Below are 21453 nucleotides of genomic sequence, written 5' to 3' on the forward strand. Positions count from 1 at the left end.
TTTCAATAAACACAAGTGGATTGGGTCACACCTTAATACATAAGCGGCATAAAAACGAAATGAGAAGAAACAAGAAAAGTCAAGTTCCAAAAAGAGACCAGAGCGCTTCTGATGAGAATGAGACCAGCGGCCGAAGTATCAGCCATTCTTTCTCGATTTCTAGTATTAAAAAGTTTCGTGGCTACTCCAATGGCGGCTTATTTTCAGATCAGGGCCAAAATAAAGCAATATTTCTTCAGCATTTTCAAACTGAATATTATTGCTAGGCTTTCCATAAGACTTTCACATTCTTGAGTTATCTACCGTTTCATCACGAATCGTGTCTTGGAAGTCAATGCGATCGATAAAAGGAGATTGGATCGAAAAAACTCAGCATGACGTCCAACCGTAGTACTTCGTCATCCAAGCTATTTATAAATTTCTAATGCATGGAATTGAAAAATAAAAAAAACAAACAAATTGCGCAAGCGCTATCTGAAAAGGTTTCTCGACGGCAAACGCAAGCTAAGGCATCGCTGGAAAATCGAAAAAAAGGGTGAGGGATGAACAGAACAGACTTGGAGTGAAGGATTTGTTTTGATGGATGACGTGTTTTCTTTTCCATCACAAATATATAGAAAGTAGCTGAAGCCCGCTTCGTGGCATCCAGGCAAGCGAAGGTCCGATGATCAAAGCACTCTGCACGTTGCCGAAAAAGAAAAGAGACGGTGCGCGATTAGTTGGATCCAATCCTAGCAACAATATCATTGAAAATTCACCCCCCGGCAAGACTACAAACTCAACATACAGATTTCCTGCAAAAAGAATCACGTCCTTTTGATGTAGAATAACTGAGATGCCTATTTTGGTTCCTCATTTCATCCTAAATAGCTAAAACAGTTTGGAATGATTACAAGACTTGGAAGACAAGCCAGAAAAACAGAGAATAGCGCTTTCGGTGGTAGAGGTTGGAGGATTACACCTTACCAGCACTCCTGTTTTCCACGTCGAGCGAGTATATCATACGTAATGATGCAGTTAAATTACTGGTCACTAGAGTTCTAACCTGATCGATCCTTTTAGAAAGCATCGGCCGGAAGGAATCCATACCCGAGCGACCGCTAGATGATACAGGAGCTGTCATCCCTACAGCGAGTGGCAGAACATCAAAGACGGACAGTCGCTGCTGCTAGTTTTTGCAATGATTTGCTTCAAAGGATGACCGGACATTCGCCGGCAACGAAACAAACGACAAAGACGACGATACAGAAATTGTAGCGAGAGGGTTCAAACCAGATTCGCTAGACACAATCGACGATTTTGGCTGGTAGTCCACTCGGCCCGACTCCTAAATCTCCCTCTTCATTTGGTTAGTCGCCAAACTACAAGCGATTGCCACCTCTTTCATGACCCCGTGCCTCAATTTATTGGCATCAACAGGGAGAAGAGGACGGAATGGACAAACGACCGCAACGGATGAGGCGTGACGCGCGAAAAAGGAAAAATTCAAATTAAAAAGAAACACAGGGATGGCGCGGAAATCAATTGAGCGGCTTTGGCCACTCTCAGTGGAACACTAGTCGATCGCAAGTATGATCGCAAGCTGTTCCACTCGTTTCCATTCTTGCATCTTTACGAGCTGCAGCACCGCTGAGTCTCGTTTTCTTTCTTTTTGAAGGTCTTTAACTTTGTCTGTCCAATAGCGCACCCATTCTCTGGTTTTGGAACAACATTACGGAGAGAGAGAGAGAGAGGGAAAACTGGGGAAAGAAAGTGAGAGAAAAAGCAACACGACGGTAGTCTATTTCGGACACATTTTCAAAACGTTTCTTCTTTTTTTTTTTAAAGGAAAGAAAAGAAAATAATTAAAAAAATGAAACAGTATCAATAACGTCATGGAGCTGCTGATCAAGCCTTTCAACACCGTCAGCAAAGGAATGTTTTCTTTTTGTTTGCTTTTTCCACGAAATATTCTCAGGATTTGTTGAAATCTATGAATACGCTAGGAAGGATTAATTCTCGCTATCTTGAGTATCAAGCCTCGCGACTAAGACTCGCCTGATGGGATATTGAGAAAGACAAACGTAAGTCTTGTAGATTTAAGGGTCTTGTTAGTTGCCAGTCACTTGTTTCTCGTCTTACGCTATTGATATGGAGATACAAGTATAACAGGGATTGCTTTAAGAAGGCTGCTGCTAAGGATATCATAAGAGGTACCGTACAAGTTGATCAGATCGATCACTACACTCGTTCGCGTGGAGCCGTCGTAAGTGGGGGTCCTTTCTCGAGAACCCTACGTCTTTACATGTTTTTGTCAGTTCAATTTTCTATTCAGTGGAATTCCCCTACGTGCACTAGGTAGATAAAATGACGGTTCGAAATTTGAACCCTCTCGGCCCGATGCTTCCTTTCGTCGGAGACCACTAGTGAAAGTATAAACAACATGCAGCCATATCGAAATACAGGACACGATCGATCGGCTTGTAAAGTACACAAGTTGCGACGTAGCCAGCGTACTGCAGTATTATACAGCTGATGTGCTCTGGACCTCGCCAATAACGACCAAATCACAAATCCGTCCATCATGCATCATGGTACGCATTACAGATACATGTAGCTTGAAAGATGGACCTACTACCCGATGAAAAGAACTGAATGATTGAGCCTGTTTCTACGTTGGTGATTGAGAATGTTTCGGTAAGGTAAGCAAAGGAGGTGTAAGGAAGCAAAACAAACTTTTCTTTTGCTGCTTGGGATTTTTGTAGTCTACAACAGGTAGACTCACTCATTCAGGCGCGAGCCCAGCAAGTTGATTTTCTTTTCGATTCAAGTGCGTTTGAGCACGATTGATATCGTCAATCTGTTTTAATATAATTTTTTAAAATAACAGACGTACAGGCTATCGTAAATAGTGAAGATCTACTTCAGCATTCAGTTTTCTCTTTATTGGCAGAATATCGGTTAGCTGGGCAAACGTCTGGAATGTCACTATTCTACGTCGAAGACTGTCGCATGCGATATTTTTATATCCAATGCAGCCAGACCCTTTTTTGAGTAGTGTCTCACTTGATTGCGGATGACGATTGACACGAAGCGCAGCTGACGCCTGTCCGAAACGCGGCTGATGATAGCGAGATCGTCTCACACGAGTCCCAAACTACGCTTATAGAGCTGACGCATTTACAACAGCGAACCAGTCTGTTCAGCGACGGGTTTTCCTTCCTGTTTTTTTACTATTCCATTTTCAAACGGAACGCGAAGAAGTAAAAAACGTACAAGTCACGCGTCGTGTTGGCCATATCAGACCATAATCAACAAACCAGAAGTAGGAAAAGAATGCTACTGCGCGTTAAATAAAAACCACGCAAAACAGTTTGTTACATTTCCTGTTATCGGTATTTCCCTTTAAAGCTGGTCTAGTGGGTCCGAGAAACACGACAAGTGAAACCAAACAAAGCTCTAAACATTCGCAAAAAAAAAAAAAGAAAAGTATGTCCTGGAAATGGGTTTAGCAGTCACGACAAAAAAGAACGCAAATATCAGTACTGCAAGTTTACGTTGACGCTGCTGAAACAAGGAATAATAATAATAATAATGCATTAACATGAGCTAAACTGTTTTACCAACGACAGTTTCATTATCGCATTCCCTTAAAAATCCTGTCAGAAAGATTGTCAAAGATCATCAAAACCCTTTCGTCTAATTGGCCCTCTCTGATGCCATTCACTCATCCATTTTTCGCAACCCATCTGCTACTCCGCAACTCGTTGGTTGTGCTCCGCCCTTTTTCCGTCCTAGCGTTCGCTGTGCGCTGTGTGTGTCTCGTGTTGGAAAAGGTCAAGAGTGACGATGACTGGGCAAACTAAGTTGTCCCGACTTTCGGTAATTGCATTCCTTATCGATCAGCAAGCAAGTCATGGCACAAACGCAAGAGAGAAGAAACATGCGAAGCTTTCCCTCTTTTTATTTTATTTTATTTTATTTTATTTTTTACTTTTCGAGGAAAGTTTCACTGTCTACGATTTGCCGGCCAGCGCAGACGATGGATGGCTGGGTCGTGTACACCATGGTGCTTAGGCATTGTCATACGCAGGCGAATGGAGACAAAAGAAAGAAAAAATGGAAGAGAGTGGTTGATGGTGGTTGTCCTGGATCCTGCGTTCAGCGCAGGATTGTCGTAGATATCGATTGTTTTGATGGTACGCTGCAACCGGAGAGGACGATTGCATTCCTCCCGAGAGGGAAAGCAGAAAGATGGACCGAAATCGAAGAGAAGGGCGACACTTGACAGACGTTGGCGCGATGAATCGACGCGCCACTTCTATTTTTTTTTTTTTCTAATCACTTTTCCAGTTTACGTGGTCGGAATAGTGAAAAAAAAAAAAAAAAGGGAAAAAGGAAAAGTGAATTTCGATCGGGAGGTCTTTCACACAACGGGGTTATTTAGGACTTCTTAGGATCGGTCGATTGGCTCTCTGTTTGTTTGCACACTTGCCAGGCTTCGGAATGTTTCGTTTTTACTCGGATACCGAAAAATGTTATACGATTTGCATGTTTTGTTGCGCTTCTTAACTCTCTACCTGAGTCGGAAGTGGAACGTGGAAATGAAACTCTTTGCGATCAGAGAGAGAATTCATATCGGGCGAACGGGCTCGAGCCACATCAATGGGTAATTCGATGTAGGAGATGTGTGGTTCTTCCGGCTCTCCATTGTTGCCGGCAGATTGGTTGGATCGCGATGGCGACTTGTCACGACTGCCAGGCAACTGGCCGTTCACGTTGGCAGCAGCGCGACTCGTTGATGAACTCTTCCCAACAGCAGCCACGGCTCCCGACGAAGACGACGTCGACGTAGTCGTTGCTGAGGCAACAGGACGGCTTTCGGCCCTGTCACATCATCATACACAACAATGCATTCTGCTAGGATTTTAAAGCCAATAGGCAACAAACATCATCGCTAACGACCCAGGCAACGTCATCAGATTCAATTCCAGACTGAGATTCAGTGCACTGAACACCGGAAAGCCAATAGCATCGTGTGACGGTTTCGAGGGGTTCAATTGTCATGTCATAAATGGGCCAGTCAAGTCCGCGTGCTCCCAGGCTTACTGCTACGCACTATACGCTTTGGATGGCTATCAACTCTATACAGGATCTTTTGTCTATTACTTTTGCTTAGTGCATTGGGTGCAGCGGAAGGGATGAGGTTCCCGCAAAGACCCAGACACGTTTTGTCGATACAAATAGGCCTGTTCGTCGCGATGGTGCAAGAATCTTGAGCTTACCGTTCCGGCAATAAACAATGTCGACAGAAAATAATTAAGCGAACGCCACTTATACACAGTACTTCGCCAGTTTTAGCCAGCAATCGGGACAAGAAGTTACAGGACGTGTCAAATCCTTAGTCAGCAGTGGTGACAAGGACTTGCATAAGTGAGCATTAAAAAAAAGGTTTCTATTACATGGAAACGTTTTTTTCTGCACGCATAATGAACGGACGAAGGGCAAACTTCATTTTTACATTCACTTGTCTCGGTTATTTTTCACCTACTCGACAAGTTACTGAGTAAAATCAAAAAACATCCGTGCCGATGAATAAAGTGCGTGAAAACATTATGCAGGAAAAACTTTTTCATGACGCGTGCAAGTCCCTCTTCAACCCTTCTGACTCCCCTTTTTCGGAATGACGACTATGAAGCATAGAATATAATAGTGCCCTTTAGGTACTGACATGCTACACCGTCATTCCGGTAACATATGAGACCTAGGAGCGAATGAACACAGATCGATTACGAACCAAAATCTAATCAGTTACACTAGCTAATAACTGAGTGAGCCTGACTTATGGCATGGTAACCTGGCTACAGATGAATGTCCTGACAGATCGCGTATGTATAGCACATAATCGTCAAAACGTGAGTTATCGTTCCAGGGATTTTTAAAACAATTATAGCAATAAATGCACAAACTGTTGTAGCGGGTCTAGCGATGAAGATGGCCGTTCCGTTAGCACCGGGAAATTTTATTATATTTAAACTAAAATGCGAATGACAAAGTTTGATTATCAGGCAAAAGTAGAACAGTCAAACATTGAAAAATTGAGAGGGAAATACGTCATAACAGCAACAACAAAAAAGTTGAACCAGTCCTGCGCACCTTATGTCAAACGTAATCGTTCCCCGAATAGTTAATGGTTAGGATTTGACGGAGCGAAAAATGGAAGGGAAACGGATGATGCAAAAGTTAGAAATCCCTCCTCTTCCCATGTTTTTTAACGAAGAAAAGCCTTGAGCCACGGGAGGGAAATTGCATCGAGATACGGCGAAAGAGCTCTGCTACTCCCATCACTCCTGGCATAAACTATCGGATATGCAGAGCAAAAAAAGGAAAAAAAAAAAAAAAATACTGGTCGACATAGAGTTAGTACTACCGGTAGGATCCTGATGGAAAATGAAAATGAATGGTATAGGATCCAAGGACGAGCTCAGCTGCTTCAGCTGAGCTCTGTATACTATAGACGAACCAAACAAACAATTAGTTTAATGAAAGCTAACATCCTCGGGGATTTCATTGCACTAGTCAAAGCGCGTGTCTTGAGCCGTTTCAGTTGCCTTGGTCGATGCGATGAAGAACATGTCAGCCGTTTGGCTGTACCTGACTTATTTCTTATCCGATAACCAGTGCAAACGTGAAAAGAAACAAATTCATTCAATCAAACCGAGGCTGCGGTGACTTATTCCTAGCGCTCTTTTCAGTCGACAGGATAACGGCTGGAATCACACCGAAGGCGGGCAATTTGCAAGTCGATTCTATTGTCGATGGATTCGATTGGTTTCTCTTGTGGGTGCGGTTGGATATGGCGTTACTGATAGTTTCGGACAGAACGGATGCAACGGTCTCCCGACGTTGGGTTGCGGAGCAACGGCTGCCAGAGCTTCGATTGTCCGCAGCTTGTTCGCCCCCACTTTCATTTTCGCTCAGCCCTCCCCCACTGTTATTCCATCCGCTGTCACTGATACTGCTGGCCAAACTTGGGTGAGACAAAGTTCGGCGGAGAGGATGAACCACTCGATGTTTCGGCATTGTGTCAAACACGACCGGCCGCTAGCGTTAAACGCGACGTACACAAGTACAACGGTCGATATTAAAACGCTATCCGTGCAAACCGACACCTACAGAATTCTTATTACTGTCACTAAGCGTGTCGCGATTACGTTAATCGAATCGAGCGAAAACAAACCAGGTAACTTTGATTGTTGGGTCTCTTTCGCCGTTGATTGGATTAAACGATAAACGAAATGTTACGCCCTTGCTGCGGCGAAAGGCAATACGATGGCGACTGTATTTGCTTCATAGTCGACAAAAAGAGAGAATTCACTTCTAGTCTTCTACTAGAGTAGTAGACTACTAACGGTCTCTAGCTTGCCGGGCGGGGTCTCGACGAGGTGGCCCTTAATAGAAGAGGATGAAAGCATGCAAGAGGGTTGGACAGTAGGTGAAAATGGAGAGCGGGTGGATAATAAGAGTGGAAGAAAGGTTTAGCGAGTTTGCCAGGCGAAAATATGGGAGTGACACGACGCGGAATCACTGTATACCCACTATACCCAGTAAAAGCAAAGTAACTAACGTAACGGCTTCACAAAAGACATTGCCTTACATGATCCTTCCGGCCCGCCCTGTTTGTGGAATATGTTGTGTAGTAGCACGGAGGGGATATGGATCCTAGTCGCTTGCCCATTGGCGGTGTAATTCGGCATTGCTTGGCGCATCTTTTTCGTTTGGCTACAAAGGCCGTGCCAACCCACCCCCGTCTCTCCCATACCTCACTGCTATGATTTTTTTTTTGCCCAACTTCTTCTGTCATCCCTCATGAAAAGTAGGAAAACAACAACAAAAAAGTAGAGGAACCGGCCAGGCAAAAATAATTAGCCAATGGATTGTGAAGCTACAGCACTGCAGTTCAGTGAGTCTTCTCCTCTTCGTGACATGTAGTCCTCCTAGATAAACCTCGTCGCTCTTCTTTTTGTTGTTGTTGGCTGACGTATTATGTAAAGTACAGTCCACCGATCGACTGAATGGCTGTGTAAAGCTTAAATTTTTCTTTTTCGTCCCAAGTCCCAGTCAGCAAGGCTGCAGTGACAGGCCCATCCAATCTATAATCAATGCAAGGAAGGTGATTGTTTGATTTTGCGGAGCTCGTCGTCTACCTCGTGCATTTATATGCCCCAAAAGCTATTTATTCCTTCGTCTCCATCGCTCACGATTTCAATATGATTGCCCGGAACACAAAGCTTTGCCGCTCCGCTTACCAATTCTCACTTTTTCATCCTTCCATGAAAAAGCGGAGCGAGCGTGTGATGATGGAGTCGTCATGCGGAAACGTTCTAACGCGCGCATTTTCGGCTAATACACGGTCGGTCGGCGGAAGAGGACTCGCGACGAGGGATAAAATGATTTACGGCAACGCGCCAAAATTTTGCTCCGAACGGGCCACCGCATTCGGCGGAATTAACCGAACTAGTCCGCTAGGATGGCAAAAAAAAAAAAACAAACAAAAAAGAAAGCAAAGGAAAGTGGGCGCAAGCGCGGGTGTATAGATGCCAAACGATTCACATCTAATTGAATTACGGCGGAGGGCAGAATCGAGCGGAGTGCTCACACCGTTTGCGGACACTTCAATCCAACGAAAAGAAAATGATAGCGGGAACTGGAACTCTGGTGTCGATGTAGAACCGCAATAGCATGTGTGTGTAAGGTTAGACTGTTGTTGACATTTTTACGGCACTGAAGAGATCCGGCGGATGACGGTGGACAAACAAGACACACGCATTGGGATCCAATTGCCCAGAATACGCAAGGCACATCCTACTTTGTTACTAGTTCAGTAGTCGGCTGATTGTAAGAAAATAAGGAAGCGCAGAGAGAGATCGTTCTAACAAGAGACGATACTCTCTGTTGCGTTTGACATGGAAACCAGATCGATAGCCGCGTGTTACTTTTTTCTTGGGCTAAATGCATGTTTATTTGTAGTCTGATTTAAAAAGAAATAGGATTGATGTTATCGGACAAGCTATGCATTTAAATATACGGGATTAAAGAAGAGTGGAAATGGTCAAGTGAAGATTTACTGGTATATGTAGGAAGACAGAAATAAGAATTTCTTATCATCTCTTCAATCAACAACTGGAGGAGGTTTGAGTTCAAGAAGCGCAAGTCAAATAGGATTGCGATCAAATCGTTGATTTTGATCTTGAATAAGCAATAAAATGAAAAGTAGGTTGGCAGGAGTTATTGAAATCTAAACGTATGGCATTCAATTAAAAATTGAAGAAAAACAAATCAAAATGAGAGTCAAGCAGTACTCCCTCCGTTGTCAAACGATTTCAACTATAACCTGGAGGCAAAAACTTGATTGCTTAGTGTTTTACAAGTTTTAAAAGTTCCTGCCCATCTCGAAATGCAAGCTCCTTCAATGGAAACAGCCAAGAGAAAGAAAGCCAGACACTTAATCACATTAAAGAAATTGGCGTCCCGAAAAGGACAACGTTGCGGCTCCCAGACTATTTAATATGTTACATTTGCAAAATGGAATACCATTCGTTGTGTAAACGACATTTGAGAATGTTTTGAAGGCTTTGAAAATACGTGTAAAGTACGACCCAGCGGTTGGTTCCCGCGCCACTGTTCGTTCACTCTGCTCGCCTATTTCTTTTGATTTATTTACGATGGCAGTCCACGCTGCAGATCCGCACCTACTCTTACTAACATCCGTATAATCCCGAAAGGGAAAGAAAATAAATAAAAATGATAGATGGAGGGACAAAAAGAAAATAGAACGAGCAAAATAAAGAAAAAGATGAGCTAGAAACGAGACAGACGAATTGGATAGAAAGCGGACGATTCAATCGGCCAACGAGTTATTTTTTTTTATTTTTCCTTCCATTCGTCCAACTTCGGCAACTTTTATATAGACGACCGGAAGGGACACAATGGCGTTGTCACGACAACCTTTATAACCGTACCGACGGGCGCATGATGATGAAAGAGTTGACAATGGCCCACATCATCAATATAAGAAGAATAACGATCCGCCTTTCTTGCTGCCTTCAAATCATGGAATAGGAAACACAATATAATAGTGGGTCTCTAGCCAGACTCTGTTGGGTGGTTCTTCACTGCTTCTTCACCAGAGGTGTTAACTTTCTTTGATTTCTATTGTACAGTTCTCCCAAACCTCTTATGCGAACTGTGTGCTCCATTCAAACTTGCACCGCTTGTATCGAAGACATACACAACTTTATGCAACACAGATCAAAGTAAGCATGTAGCCTTTGACACAGATTCTTTTGATATGAAAAAAATAAATAAAATATAATATATAATCATAAGATGACGTGGTCCCATCGGGTACGGTCTATTTGATTATTCCTTCATACGTTGGATGCTATTCTGCTGTTATTTGCGCTAAACTTTTAAAAGGTTTTTTTTCGGGAATGGAAGAGGAGTGACAGAGAGAGAAAGATTATGACAGTTTCGTCACTGGATTATGCCCGTTAGAGGTTGTGGATATGAGGGGCGGAGGAATCGAGAAATGAAAAACAAGTTCCTTGGCATAGACTCAGCCTTCCTCACTGTGACGCGTTTCCAGCTTTGTCACCACCACACAAAAGGTCAATCGTAAAAGCAAAATAAAATGAAGGCGCAATATCTCCACGGGCGCAAAAAGAGCGGCAAGGTTCCTGTTCTCGAAGCGGCACCAAAAAACAAAAACGCAAATATTACCATGGTATAAAGGAAGAACAAGGAGAGCCAGGATATTATTTCCCCTTCATTCAGTAATCTCGGAAACAGCCGCAGAGGCAGCCCTTCCTCACCAGTCGCCAAGTCACCAAGGCGAACAACGGAGTTTCGTTTTTTCCCCCTTCAACATCATCTACAACGTGGGAGAGATCGATAGCTTCCTCATTTTTTTTTTCTTTTCTAGATGTGCAACGAAAGGCATAACTGATGTCTAAGGCAGAAAAATTAATAGAAAAACGAAAACGATGGTGAAAAGAACTAACTGAAGCCTTTGTGTGAATTCAGACTTATTTGGCAGAGGATGGAAGGCTGATCCAAAACCATTTACGGTAACAACGCACCTAATCACTAACCAACTAGTTCTCGATGGAACGCCCACAAGTGATCTTCGTTTCTCTTGTTTTACAAAGGAAAAAAAAAAAAAAAAACAGCTGAGAGCAAATCGTAGTACCAAAGTTCTTTTTAGATGTCACGAAACATCGTCAGATGGCACAAAGAGTTTCTTTTACGACTAAAAGAGGTTCTTTTTCTTTCGGTCCGCTCTTGTTCACCGCCACTCAAGTCTTTCGACGGAACAGAGTCGAAAAACTGATTACGAAGGCAATTTGAAAAGAAGGCGAGAAAAGAGAAAGATAAGTGGGAAATGCAGCTGGCCTGATATTGTTGCCAAAACTGTCGAGTGTCATAGTCGTAAAAACGCAAAGCAACGAGCTCGGCACGACCGGCCACACAAGCGAATGTCGCACACGCAGTGGCACGATCGACGTGTTACTCTATCCTCTCTATCTCTGCACGGGCGCTAACAATGTTTCGGCGAAGAAAGAGAGGAAATCGAGTGAATCAATGTTATAGACGATATAGTGATAAATAAGGGATAGGGATAGCACATTCGTGGTTTTCAAAACAATCACGATTAACAAATGTTTCATCAACCAGAAAGTCGTTTCCAACTATTTGCAAACGTTGCACTCTTTCAATTTCGAGGTACTTTACGGCCCTTGATTGGTTTGGGACTCGTTCACGTTCCTAATATCCCCATTCGGCAGTAAACATTTTTCGTTTAGTGTCGTATAGAAAAAAAAACAAGTTCGATTTTGGTAGTACAATCAAACAAAAAGACCCTTTCTTTTTTTTTATGTTTACATAGCGGAAATGTTGTGGAAAAAATGGCCGCTAAAATTCTGTTCCGCTTTCTTTTTCTCTCGCCTTTCTTTTTGGCCGCAAAGAAGAAACGACAACAAAAGAGGCTGCGTGCGACAAGAAAAACCACAACCACTTCGTCTCCCATAATTCAATTGCTTTTCTTTTGTGGTTAGCCACGTAGGCGGCAGTCTGACATTCCTTTGCCGGACGATGGCAGTGGCCAGGGAAGTCCAATAACAGTCTTTCACGTCAAACTTGCATTTTTTCCCCGTTCAAAACACAAATTTTATTTATTTATTTATTTTCTTTTTCTTTTTCTTCTTTTTTTTTTCTTTTAAATATTTAGCCTAGTGGCGCCTAGCAGCTGACGAGCCATTCAGAAACACGAAGAGGAAAAACATCGTCAAATAGTAACAAGAAAAAGTCGAGTTTCTTTTCTTCGTGTTGACGTGAACGAGAGACAAAAACGATAGCCAAAAAGAGGAAAAAGAAAAACACTTTCTTTGTGCCCGACTTGGTACAGTCGTGGCAACCGTCCGTGTCCGACGAGTTCGACTCACCTCCTTTCCGATTATCTTAATGGTCGGCGGAACGGTGGAAGGTGCAGACGGAGCCATTGTTCCGCCGGCAGCCGATATGGACGAAGATGTTGTCATTAGCGCGCCCGAGGGTCCAGTCGGCAATGAGCCGCCAGCTCTTTCACCTCCACCACCGCCTCCGGTCGACTGCAGCGGGTGCATCTCCGACTCGAGTCGCACTGAGTCGTTGTCGAAACTAATCTTGAACTGAGACCAGCGATGCGTCGGATGGCGGTAGTCCTTATTCCGTCGACCCAGCGGCTGACTTTTGCTTCTCGTCGGTGCGCTGTCATCACTTCCATCATCCGACTCCTGGTTGTCGTTGTAAACCAAGGCGATGACGTTTCGCCAAAGGTAACCAAAAACCGCAAGTTCAATCGCATCAATCAAATAACAATCAGTGCTGTTGCGATGTCATCGGCGCTACATTGACTGCGTCCAGACACAAGTGGCCGTTCGGCCCACCCCCAGTGCAAACCAATAGATTGGCTTGATAGATTCTTATAGTGAGTACTAGCTTAGTATAGATTTCGTTTTCGTTTTGTTTGAAATAAACTAAGGACTGAACGACAATCGATCCAGATTCTTCTTTTTTTTATTGCTTTTTTTCTTTCTCTCTCTTTTGATCTGTTTTTCCCGTGTCGATTTCTCTTTGCCGACTGTTCACGCGTAACAGACACAGAGCCGATAGAAAAAAAAAGGACGTTCAACAAAAAAAAACAAAAAACAAAGCGAATAAGCCAGGAGCTAGTGGAGCCGACAAGCGTGCAAAGCAAGGCAGGACACACCAAGCAGTAAAGGCTTACCCCATTCTTGATCAAAGATAACTTTTGGGCCCGATAGGGTGAGTGACAAGGGTCGCAGGAACAGGGTTGCATGCAGAGCACACAGCGTCCCAGTCGTTCGACCATCAATTACTTTTCGACTAGACTGCATGCTTTTTTTTTCTTCTGATTTTTCTTTTCTCCATTCTTCTTTCAGTCCCTGACTCTCCCCCCTCTTTTCCACCCCCTCTAACTTTCTCGTCTTGATTGTAAAGCCAGCTCTACTAGCAAGTTTTCGTGCACGCTCGAGCTCCATCCGTCAAGGAAGTCGTACAGGCTTTACGCCGTCCTCACAGGCCAGTCGGCACAGTGACTTCGTGATAACGCTAGGAAAAAAAAAAAAATAAATAATGTAATTGGCTCGAAAATCCTGCTTCGAAACCGGCTTCCCAGTGGCGGTTGCTGTAGTCCATAATTGCTACTAATAAATGACTTTGACACCCCACCAGTCTTAATGCCCTTCCCATTTCTTATACACAAATCTTGATCGTTAACGGCCTCCCTTCTGATCATTACAAAGCCGAACATCATGCGAATAGTAGAAAGCCATTCTAGGAGGTTCACATTTAGGCACGAAACGTTTCGAGAGTAAGCAAAGCATTTGGCCAGAAAAAGAACAAGAGAGAGAAAGAAAGCAATTGATCTCCAAATCTTTTCTCATCGATTTTCATTAGACCTGGAGCAAGTTCTTGAAAAAGTATAACAAAAAAAAAAAAAAAGAAAAAGAAAACGTTCAAACTTTTATCATCCGAAAGATAAATTGCAAAAAGAAAATGGAAAAATGGGAAGTAACTTCAGTTGTATCAAAATGCAACGACCTAGAAATCGCAGCATGACGCTGACGCCCTTAATTTCGTTTAACTGTTTTTTTTTTTTATCGCAAGCCATCGAGTGGATACCTTGCTGGATATGAGGACGCCGTTGAGATTCTCTTTACTGACCGAGAGGCTCTCTTGGCGGAGGATGTCTCGGTACCGTCGGCCTTCGAGGGACCGTATAGGTGAGAGAGTCTGCGGCGCCATGCTCAACGCCGATGTCGTTGGCCTGATGACTTTTTGCTGACTCGTCGAATGCTGGATGAACCTCTGCTTGATGGACGTGGAGGAGCCATCTTGGACACCAGGTCCTCTATCCCCACCCAACTCTTCGTGTCCATTGTTATTGTTCATTTTCGCTCCGTCAGCATAACGTTTAACGTCTTCCGCAATTGTCTTTTGTTCCACTTGAAACGACTAACGCAACTCAAAGGTTCACTTTCCCGACGATAATATCAGACAATTCCGGCATTTTGAGCGCAAGAATTTGTCTTGGCAACAACATCAACGACGGTCAACGAGAGACTAGTAATCACAATCGCATGGGCGTACAATTGTCGCTGATGAAAACCCTGGCCCACAGTCCCTCACGGAAGGCGCTGGCAACGTACATCCGGCGTGGTCTAAATGAAAAATTACATTGAGCCAATACTGTAGTATAAGAGGGCGTTCTTTTTAGTACAGTTGATTGCAGTGCAGTAGCAATGTCACGATGTCCAGCGAAACCGTCATCAGCGAACACGCCCATCAGCTTCTCTTGCCCTGTTGGCAATGGGCGCTAGTTTCACTGGCGATCTGCACTACTTGCTTAGTCTTCTCAGCAGAGGAAGGATCAAGTAAATCGAACCAAAGAGAGCAAAAAGGGCAGCCCATCAAGGACTCGATCCAATCGATCGGCGGTATAGTCTACAGCATTTGCTGGTATTAGTTGCGAGCGGCCGCCTTCTAGTAGATAACGTAGTCCCGCTGTTTACACACGCCCGAGCTAAATATGACGAACGTCGATTGTTACAATGTACTTGGAACGAAAGGGTGCCGATCATAAACATCGAAACACCAATGAAAGAGAAAAAGGAGGCCAATCGAAATCGAATGTCTCAACTTTCGTTTTTTTTTTCTTGTTTTGCACAGCAAAACTTCCCACTACTCACAACGCAGTGACGGTGGATACACCAACCTCAGCTCATGTCTGTTTCCTGTCGTTCTGTCTGTCAAGTCTGTCTCTGTTGATGTCTATCTATCTCCATCGATCTCCTTTCAATCGATGGCTCTTACCAGTTCTCGTATACGTCGTTCTACTTGGGTAAATAGGCAAGAACGAGAGGCAGCAGAAGAGGAATATATATAAAAAGAAGCCCTCTGGCCAAATAATCGCTTGCCAGTTAATGGAAACGCCACTATGAGAGATCACCGTGTGTCGAATTCGTGACGAGCCATCAAATGCGAATGACGGAGAAAAAATACTGAAGAGCAATTCTGTGTACGGCACCAGGAGGCCCCGAAAAACAAACAAACAAAGACGCAAACGTTCGGATGTATACAGTGCGAGTTTTCAACCCGAAACTCTTCTAGTAGCCGTTGAGATTGGCGTTACGTATCGTCCACTGTTCGGTGCCTTCCTTGTTGTTGGCTGCAAAGGAAATGGGAAAGAAAGGAACCGGCGTTGTGCAGCAAGGAGTACACTTCCCCACTCGCGCACACAAAGATCAGAGTCGGACTGAGTTGAAGTAGCAAGGAACTTTGTCGTCTACATGATTTCGGTGACGTGGCTTTTGCTTTTCTGTTAGGTCACCCTCCCGGGATCGTTTATACTCCCTCAACCAACACCACAATTGCCTAAATGGAATGAAATAGCACAGGCATCGTTGACACGAACGAGAACGCCGAAGGATAGTGGGGGAACGGTATGCAAATATTGACCTTCTACCGTCACATTAGACGCGTTTTTCTTTCTTTCTGTGTCTAGCACAGTATCGACTAAGCTTTCTGCTGCCTTTCTTAAACAATCGCAAAAAACAAGTGCTTTAGGCCATTGGACAACAGGATCGTTCCTGGACGTCAACCTGTAACTACTGGGGGGGGGGGGAGAAGATATCTAAGCACGCAACATAAAAATGCACGGCGACAAAAAACAAAACACGGCACTTTAGGTAATTTCCGTTTCCGCTTTGGAACACATCACCCACAAAGCATAGATTACTGGGCCCTTTGAAAACGAAAGACTGGAGCAAACGAGAAGAATTCGTGTCACGTGAACGCGTTCACAACGTCGAGTTCGGATTCAAACTGCCAGCCGTGTCACAAGTTCACATCGTTTTTCCCTCCCTTTTCTTTTCGGTAGGGGTGGCTGCTCTCTCTTCAGCTCCACGTTTCATCTTTCAGCCTCTCTCGTTCTACAGCGGGAGAAGACCATTGGCTCTAGCGGTTTCGAAGCGCATGCTCCATGTCAGAGTTCTCGAACCCCCAAGCCAAAACGCACGAGTCCGATAGCTTGGCACGTTCTAAACGTGGAGAGTTGACGGAAGTACCGAGGACGAGTACAACAAAGGGTGTAGGTCGACAAGCGCAAAAGGTCTCAGGCGGAAGAGCAGCAACAGGGTTACATATGTAACGACATCTCGATGGTGGCCAGAGTTGACGAACTTCCTCGTCGCCTAATCATTCGCTTATTCTCTTTTCCTGTGCGCTTCAATCCGAAAAAAAAGAAACGCGGTATACAAATTGAGGAGGCGTTAGGAGATCGCTTAGCAACGAAGCCATGTCGTCCGTTCGCCTGCTCGCTATTCTACCCATAAAACTAACTCGGAAACGACGTGACCATTTTTGAGATATTCCAATGAAATGATTTCGGAAACCAAAGCTTCCTTCCAAAAATTGCTGGCTGTGTTTTCCCAGTAAACCCAAATACATTACCAATCGGTTAAGATGGAGCTCATCAAGAGAGCGGAAATGGGATTAAAGTCGGGCAAAGCAAGATGAAACGACGCAATGCAATCTACAAGAGAAAATTGAAAAACAAAAAAGACGTAAAATGAACTAGGGAAGTTGGGTTCCCTGCTGTTTTGTGATACCTATTTAAAGAACATTCGAGTGTTTCAATGAAACAAAGATAATAAAAAAAAAAAGGATGAAAATCAAGTTCGTGTCTAAACGAAGGGTATCTTTCATTCGAGTCACGCTTTCGCATACGATATAAACCAACGAGATATACGAGCATACGATATAAACCAAACGACACACCTTCTTTAAAAAAAAGTTAGTGGGCGGGGAAGAGGGGAGGGGGGCCGACGTAATCAATTGGCAAGGAAATTTGCCTGTTCCTTGATTGATCGCCATCATAGGACGAACCGTGGTATGTTGCGAAATTCCGAATAACAAGAAAGACGTGACGTGACGAACGTCTGGATGAATGGTAATTCAACGTGCGTTAGGTTCTGCTTACATTAGCGATCGCCATACGACTTGACCCATCATCAGCTATTCCCAGACGACAAGTCAAATAACTGTCTTTCGCAGCTGTTCTTGTTTTGGGCTCCGTTTGTTTATTTACAGGTTGAACGTAGTTCGCAGACAAAGAAGGTGTCATTCTCAACAGCCTTCTGTACGTGAAAGGTTATCAAGTCGTTTAGGTGTCCTTTCTTCCATAAAATGCCTTCGCCATCACCATCTCCGGTTCCTTCTTTGTTGCGTGAACGGATAATGTCTTCTAGAATTTGTGTCGTACATTGCGTCACAGCGTATTCACTCGCCATCCTCACATGCCATTGGTGAAAGTTTAATGCCTATGTTTTATTGTGTTGACGATCCTTGTTGACACACTCCGTGAACTTGACTTTCTCAGTTCCTCCTAAAGACCCGCGTATGCTTCGTGTCACCACTTTGTTGTGTGAACAAAGCACGATTTTTAGAAGACGATCGATAGGCTATCAGTGCGCACGGCTGAAACTGAGGAGAGAGAAAGGGGCGAGCTCTCTTGAAGTGGGTTGAAGAAGAAACGGCCGGGAAAGGTGTACAGGATGTGTGGCGGGTACATCACTACTCCTCGGAGCGCACCTAATCTAACTGCAGTCAGCCGGTGTGCACGAATGGCGTTGGCATCGCACGTAAAAACACGTTCAGCACGCGACTCTTCCACCGATAGGCTTTGTCTCGATGGATTTACTTTTATAAAGACCGAGTGATGAATCAAAGTAGACGGCGGGACACAAACACGCAAACACCAAGTAAATAAATATGGTTAGGGTCAAGCAGCTCTTCGTTCAAAGCTAGGACGCAGTCAACAACAAAACACAGAGCAGCATAAAGTATTGGGGTATTGAATCTACGTGGTTCAAAACAGATCTGAATTCAAATGAAAATTGACAAAAAGAAGAAACTCGCAGGAATCTACGTTAGGGTATCATTTTCCACTTTAGCTTTAAAAAAATTACAGGCCACAAGAAAAAAAAAAAAAGAATTTAAAGTAGCGGAATAAATGCGCGAGTTTTTCAAATTAGACGCGATTTCCTATTGCCTGTTACACTGCGTTTACATGCAGACGAGTCGTTCCTGTCAAAAGTCAATGAGGAGACAGCGAGAGTCAAAACAGCACGGCAGCAATCTTATTGATCAGTTGAGGATTCGGCGAGGGAGAAACGATGGATGCTTAAGGACGGTAAAGGATGGAAGAGGAAAGAGACGGGGGTGAAGAAAACGAGTAAGAGGGAGAAGGAGAATAACGTATCCGGCGGGTAGAACGGATTACAAAAAAAGAAAGAAAAAAAAAGAGGGAGAGGAGGGCAAAGCAAGGCGCATCCAGGCGCATTTTTCGTCTATTGTAGGATTTTCCAATGATTTCAATCAAGGATGTCCCATCTCTCGCCCTCTTTGTTTCGAACGCTATTGCGCCCAAGCGTGAGGATCTCTCTATTTTCATTCAGAATGTACGCGTGCCAATTGGCGGCATTGGATTCAAGAGATCCAAGAGAGCGGATCGAAACAATATCACTTGAAAAGACGCTTGTGTGCGCAGAAATAATATTACCGAGTTAGATTGCAACTTGTTGCATCGGTAAACAAAGGACGCGTCGAGAACATGGGAAGAAAGAGGCACGAATAGACAAAATCGAGAGATGCAAATCAAATCAATCAAGCCGATGCAAAACACACTTGCAACACTCGATCCCGTGTAGTTTCAACATTCAGAGGAACGCATTTACCTTGTCTTCTTATTCATCGTTTCTTTTATCTCTTGTCATGTACTTGCACCAGCGGTGCAGTTGACATGTCCCATCGGCATATATTTCATCGACCCAACTGTTTTATTATTGCCTTCTTCCCTTTTACTCCTTTTCTTTATCCTGAACATACTTTTGCCTTTGCCTTCTGTGTCGCCATGCTATCCCCCATCTACGAGCATTTTGCGCTTCATCAATCCTAGGCACGGAGTTAAACAAAAAGAAGTCTGCATATTTACCGTAAATCAAAAATACATATTGTTGAGAATCCATAAAGAAAGAGAGACGAGAATGAGGATGGAAAGAGATAGCAAGGAGCCAAAGTTGCTCAATGTTGCAAACTCAGGCGGCCATTTCGGTGTGGCAGTTCGACAGGGTTAGCAGGAGAAACGCAATCAACTCGCCTCCGCTTGATTGGCTATGGAAAATCGTGGGTTAGGAAAATCAAAGAAATGAAGCAAGATCATATTGCAGATGGAATTTTTGAGGGTCGCGTTCTGTCGTATTGTAAATCGGCCGGAATGCCGAGACAGCAGTCAAATCGTCTGTGAAAGTGCAGGTTTGCGTGCGGAGCGTATGACTCACGATTGCGGCTGTCGTGAGTCACAAGAGTGCCGCGAAGAATTTGAAAAATGGACGCTTTGCTTTCAAAGTAACTAACACAATTTTCCATTAGATTTCATCCCTGACACAACCATTCAAACGTGCTGTGCATTGTCCTCGGCAGATGGCCACGTAAGAAGAAAAGATTTATTCAAACGTCGTTTCCGCTCGGTGCCGAGCTATAAAGAAAGAAACTGTCAACAACAACACGAATCACGAGGCAGGAGACAAAAGTAGCCGTTGAACTTGTATCGATAAACTCACCGGGAGGAATTAGTAATCAACAATAAAAACGTTAGGCCTTCTATAGGACTTCTCTTCACTCGAAGACAGTGGCAAAAGGTCACCTACACGAATAACCTGGAAACCCTGCAATGCAGGATCGAAGCAGGCATTTCCCCTCTTCCGTCTATACTGCTGGCAATCATTTATGTCTCCATGGCAACAAGGAATACTGCATTTCCATTAAATGCCAAGGCACGTTCAGATAAAAAGGAAATAGGGCAGTGTCAACGTGATTCTTTTCATCGTTCCATCAAAAGCGCAAGGCGCGTTCCAAACCTCGAGGAAAACAAATAGTAGCGCAGTAACTAAAACAAAACAGAAAACTATGCATAGTAGCCGGCTAACACAATTGATACTGAGTGAATTAAATGCCGGTCGCACAGTGTTCTATAGTTGGCCGGAAAAAAAAAATGGGCCTCTTCTTTTTTCAAAGATTCACATGAAACCTTCCGTGAAATTGAAATCAAATTGACTTTTCTTCTTCCCCCTACTTGCACTATCCCGCCCCTCATTTCCTCATCGTTTCTCGTAATTTTTCTTCAAACGTCCCCTGTACGAAGCCAACTAACGCAATCCGCACAGAGTGGGACGCCTTTTTCCCAAGAATGAAACCAAAAAGAAAAAAAACGAGGCAATCGTAAATACAAACGACCAAGAAGAAAAAACAACAACAAAAGAAGAAAGCCCAATAAGATAGAGTAAATGACGTTCGCGTCCTCTTCCTTTTCGCTATTCAACAACAATAAATATCAAAACACAGAGGGGCAAAAAAAAAAAAAAAATAAAAGCTTCCGCATCAGCCATGGTTTGCAATCCGACGTCACCATGAATCACCATGAAAATTAAAAGAAAGACATGAAACGTTAACGATTGTTAAACTTTTATAGCTTCTGGTCATATAAAAACGGAAGTATCCTCTAGCCATCGAACAGAGATGTAAGGTAAAGTAGGTTATTGGTTTTTAAAATTTGCATCGCCTACGTACATCCGTGTTTAAGCTACACGCTTATCAACAGCCCTCTCACGTACACAAGCGTACGAAAAGATGGGTGGGTGGGGGGAGGGGGTGACAAGGAAGGCTAGACAACTTAAGTTACATAACCTCTCGGCGGACGTCACATCCTAGCCCTGTACGTTTTCCTTGGTGATCCTACCTGATCTTTATGGCTGCCCCGTAAAGAGGCACTTAAGAGACTTGGGCCGGATTTGT

At 43.8% G+C, this 21453-nt stretch overlaps 2 protein-coding genes across 10 annotated transcripts in view; both read right to left on the reverse strand.

Moving 5' to 3' along the window:
• Nucleotides 1–21453, reverse strand: part of LOC116919110 (potassium voltage-gated channel subfamily H member 6) — an 88152-nt gene that overhangs the window by 6120 nt on the left and 60579 nt on the right. The window lies entirely within an intron of this gene.
• Nucleotides 4548–12470, reverse strand: LOC116919116 (uncharacterized serine-rich protein C215.13). Its single transcript, XM_032924996.2, has 2 exons — nt 6698–12470; nt 4548–4866 (listed from the first exon to the last, which is right to left on the reverse strand). Exons 1-2 carry the CDS (start codon nt 7060–7062, stop codon nt 4548–4550), a joined length of 684 nt encoding a protein of 227 aa, XP_032780887.2. The 5' UTR covers nt 7063–12470.

This window comes from Daphnia magna, linkage group LG3 (assembly GCF_020631705.1).
Source record: "Daphnia magna isolate NIES linkage group LG3, ASM2063170v1.1, whole genome shotgun sequence".
NCBI lineage: Eukaryota > Metazoa > Arthropoda > Branchiopoda > Diplostraca > Daphniidae > Daphnia > Daphnia magna.

What these genes read in the sequence shown, in the direction of transcription:
- LOC116919116 (XM_032924996.2), bottom strand. Translation starts at nt 7,062, where the DNA reads ATGCCGAAACATCGAGTGGTTCATCCTCTCCGCCGAACTTTGTCTCAC. An exon ending in AATAAGTCACCGCAGCCTCG is followed by an intron (nt 4,867 to 6,697) that starts GTTTGATTGAAT and finishes ATGATGTGACAG; the next exon opens with GGCCGAAAGCCGTCCTGTTG.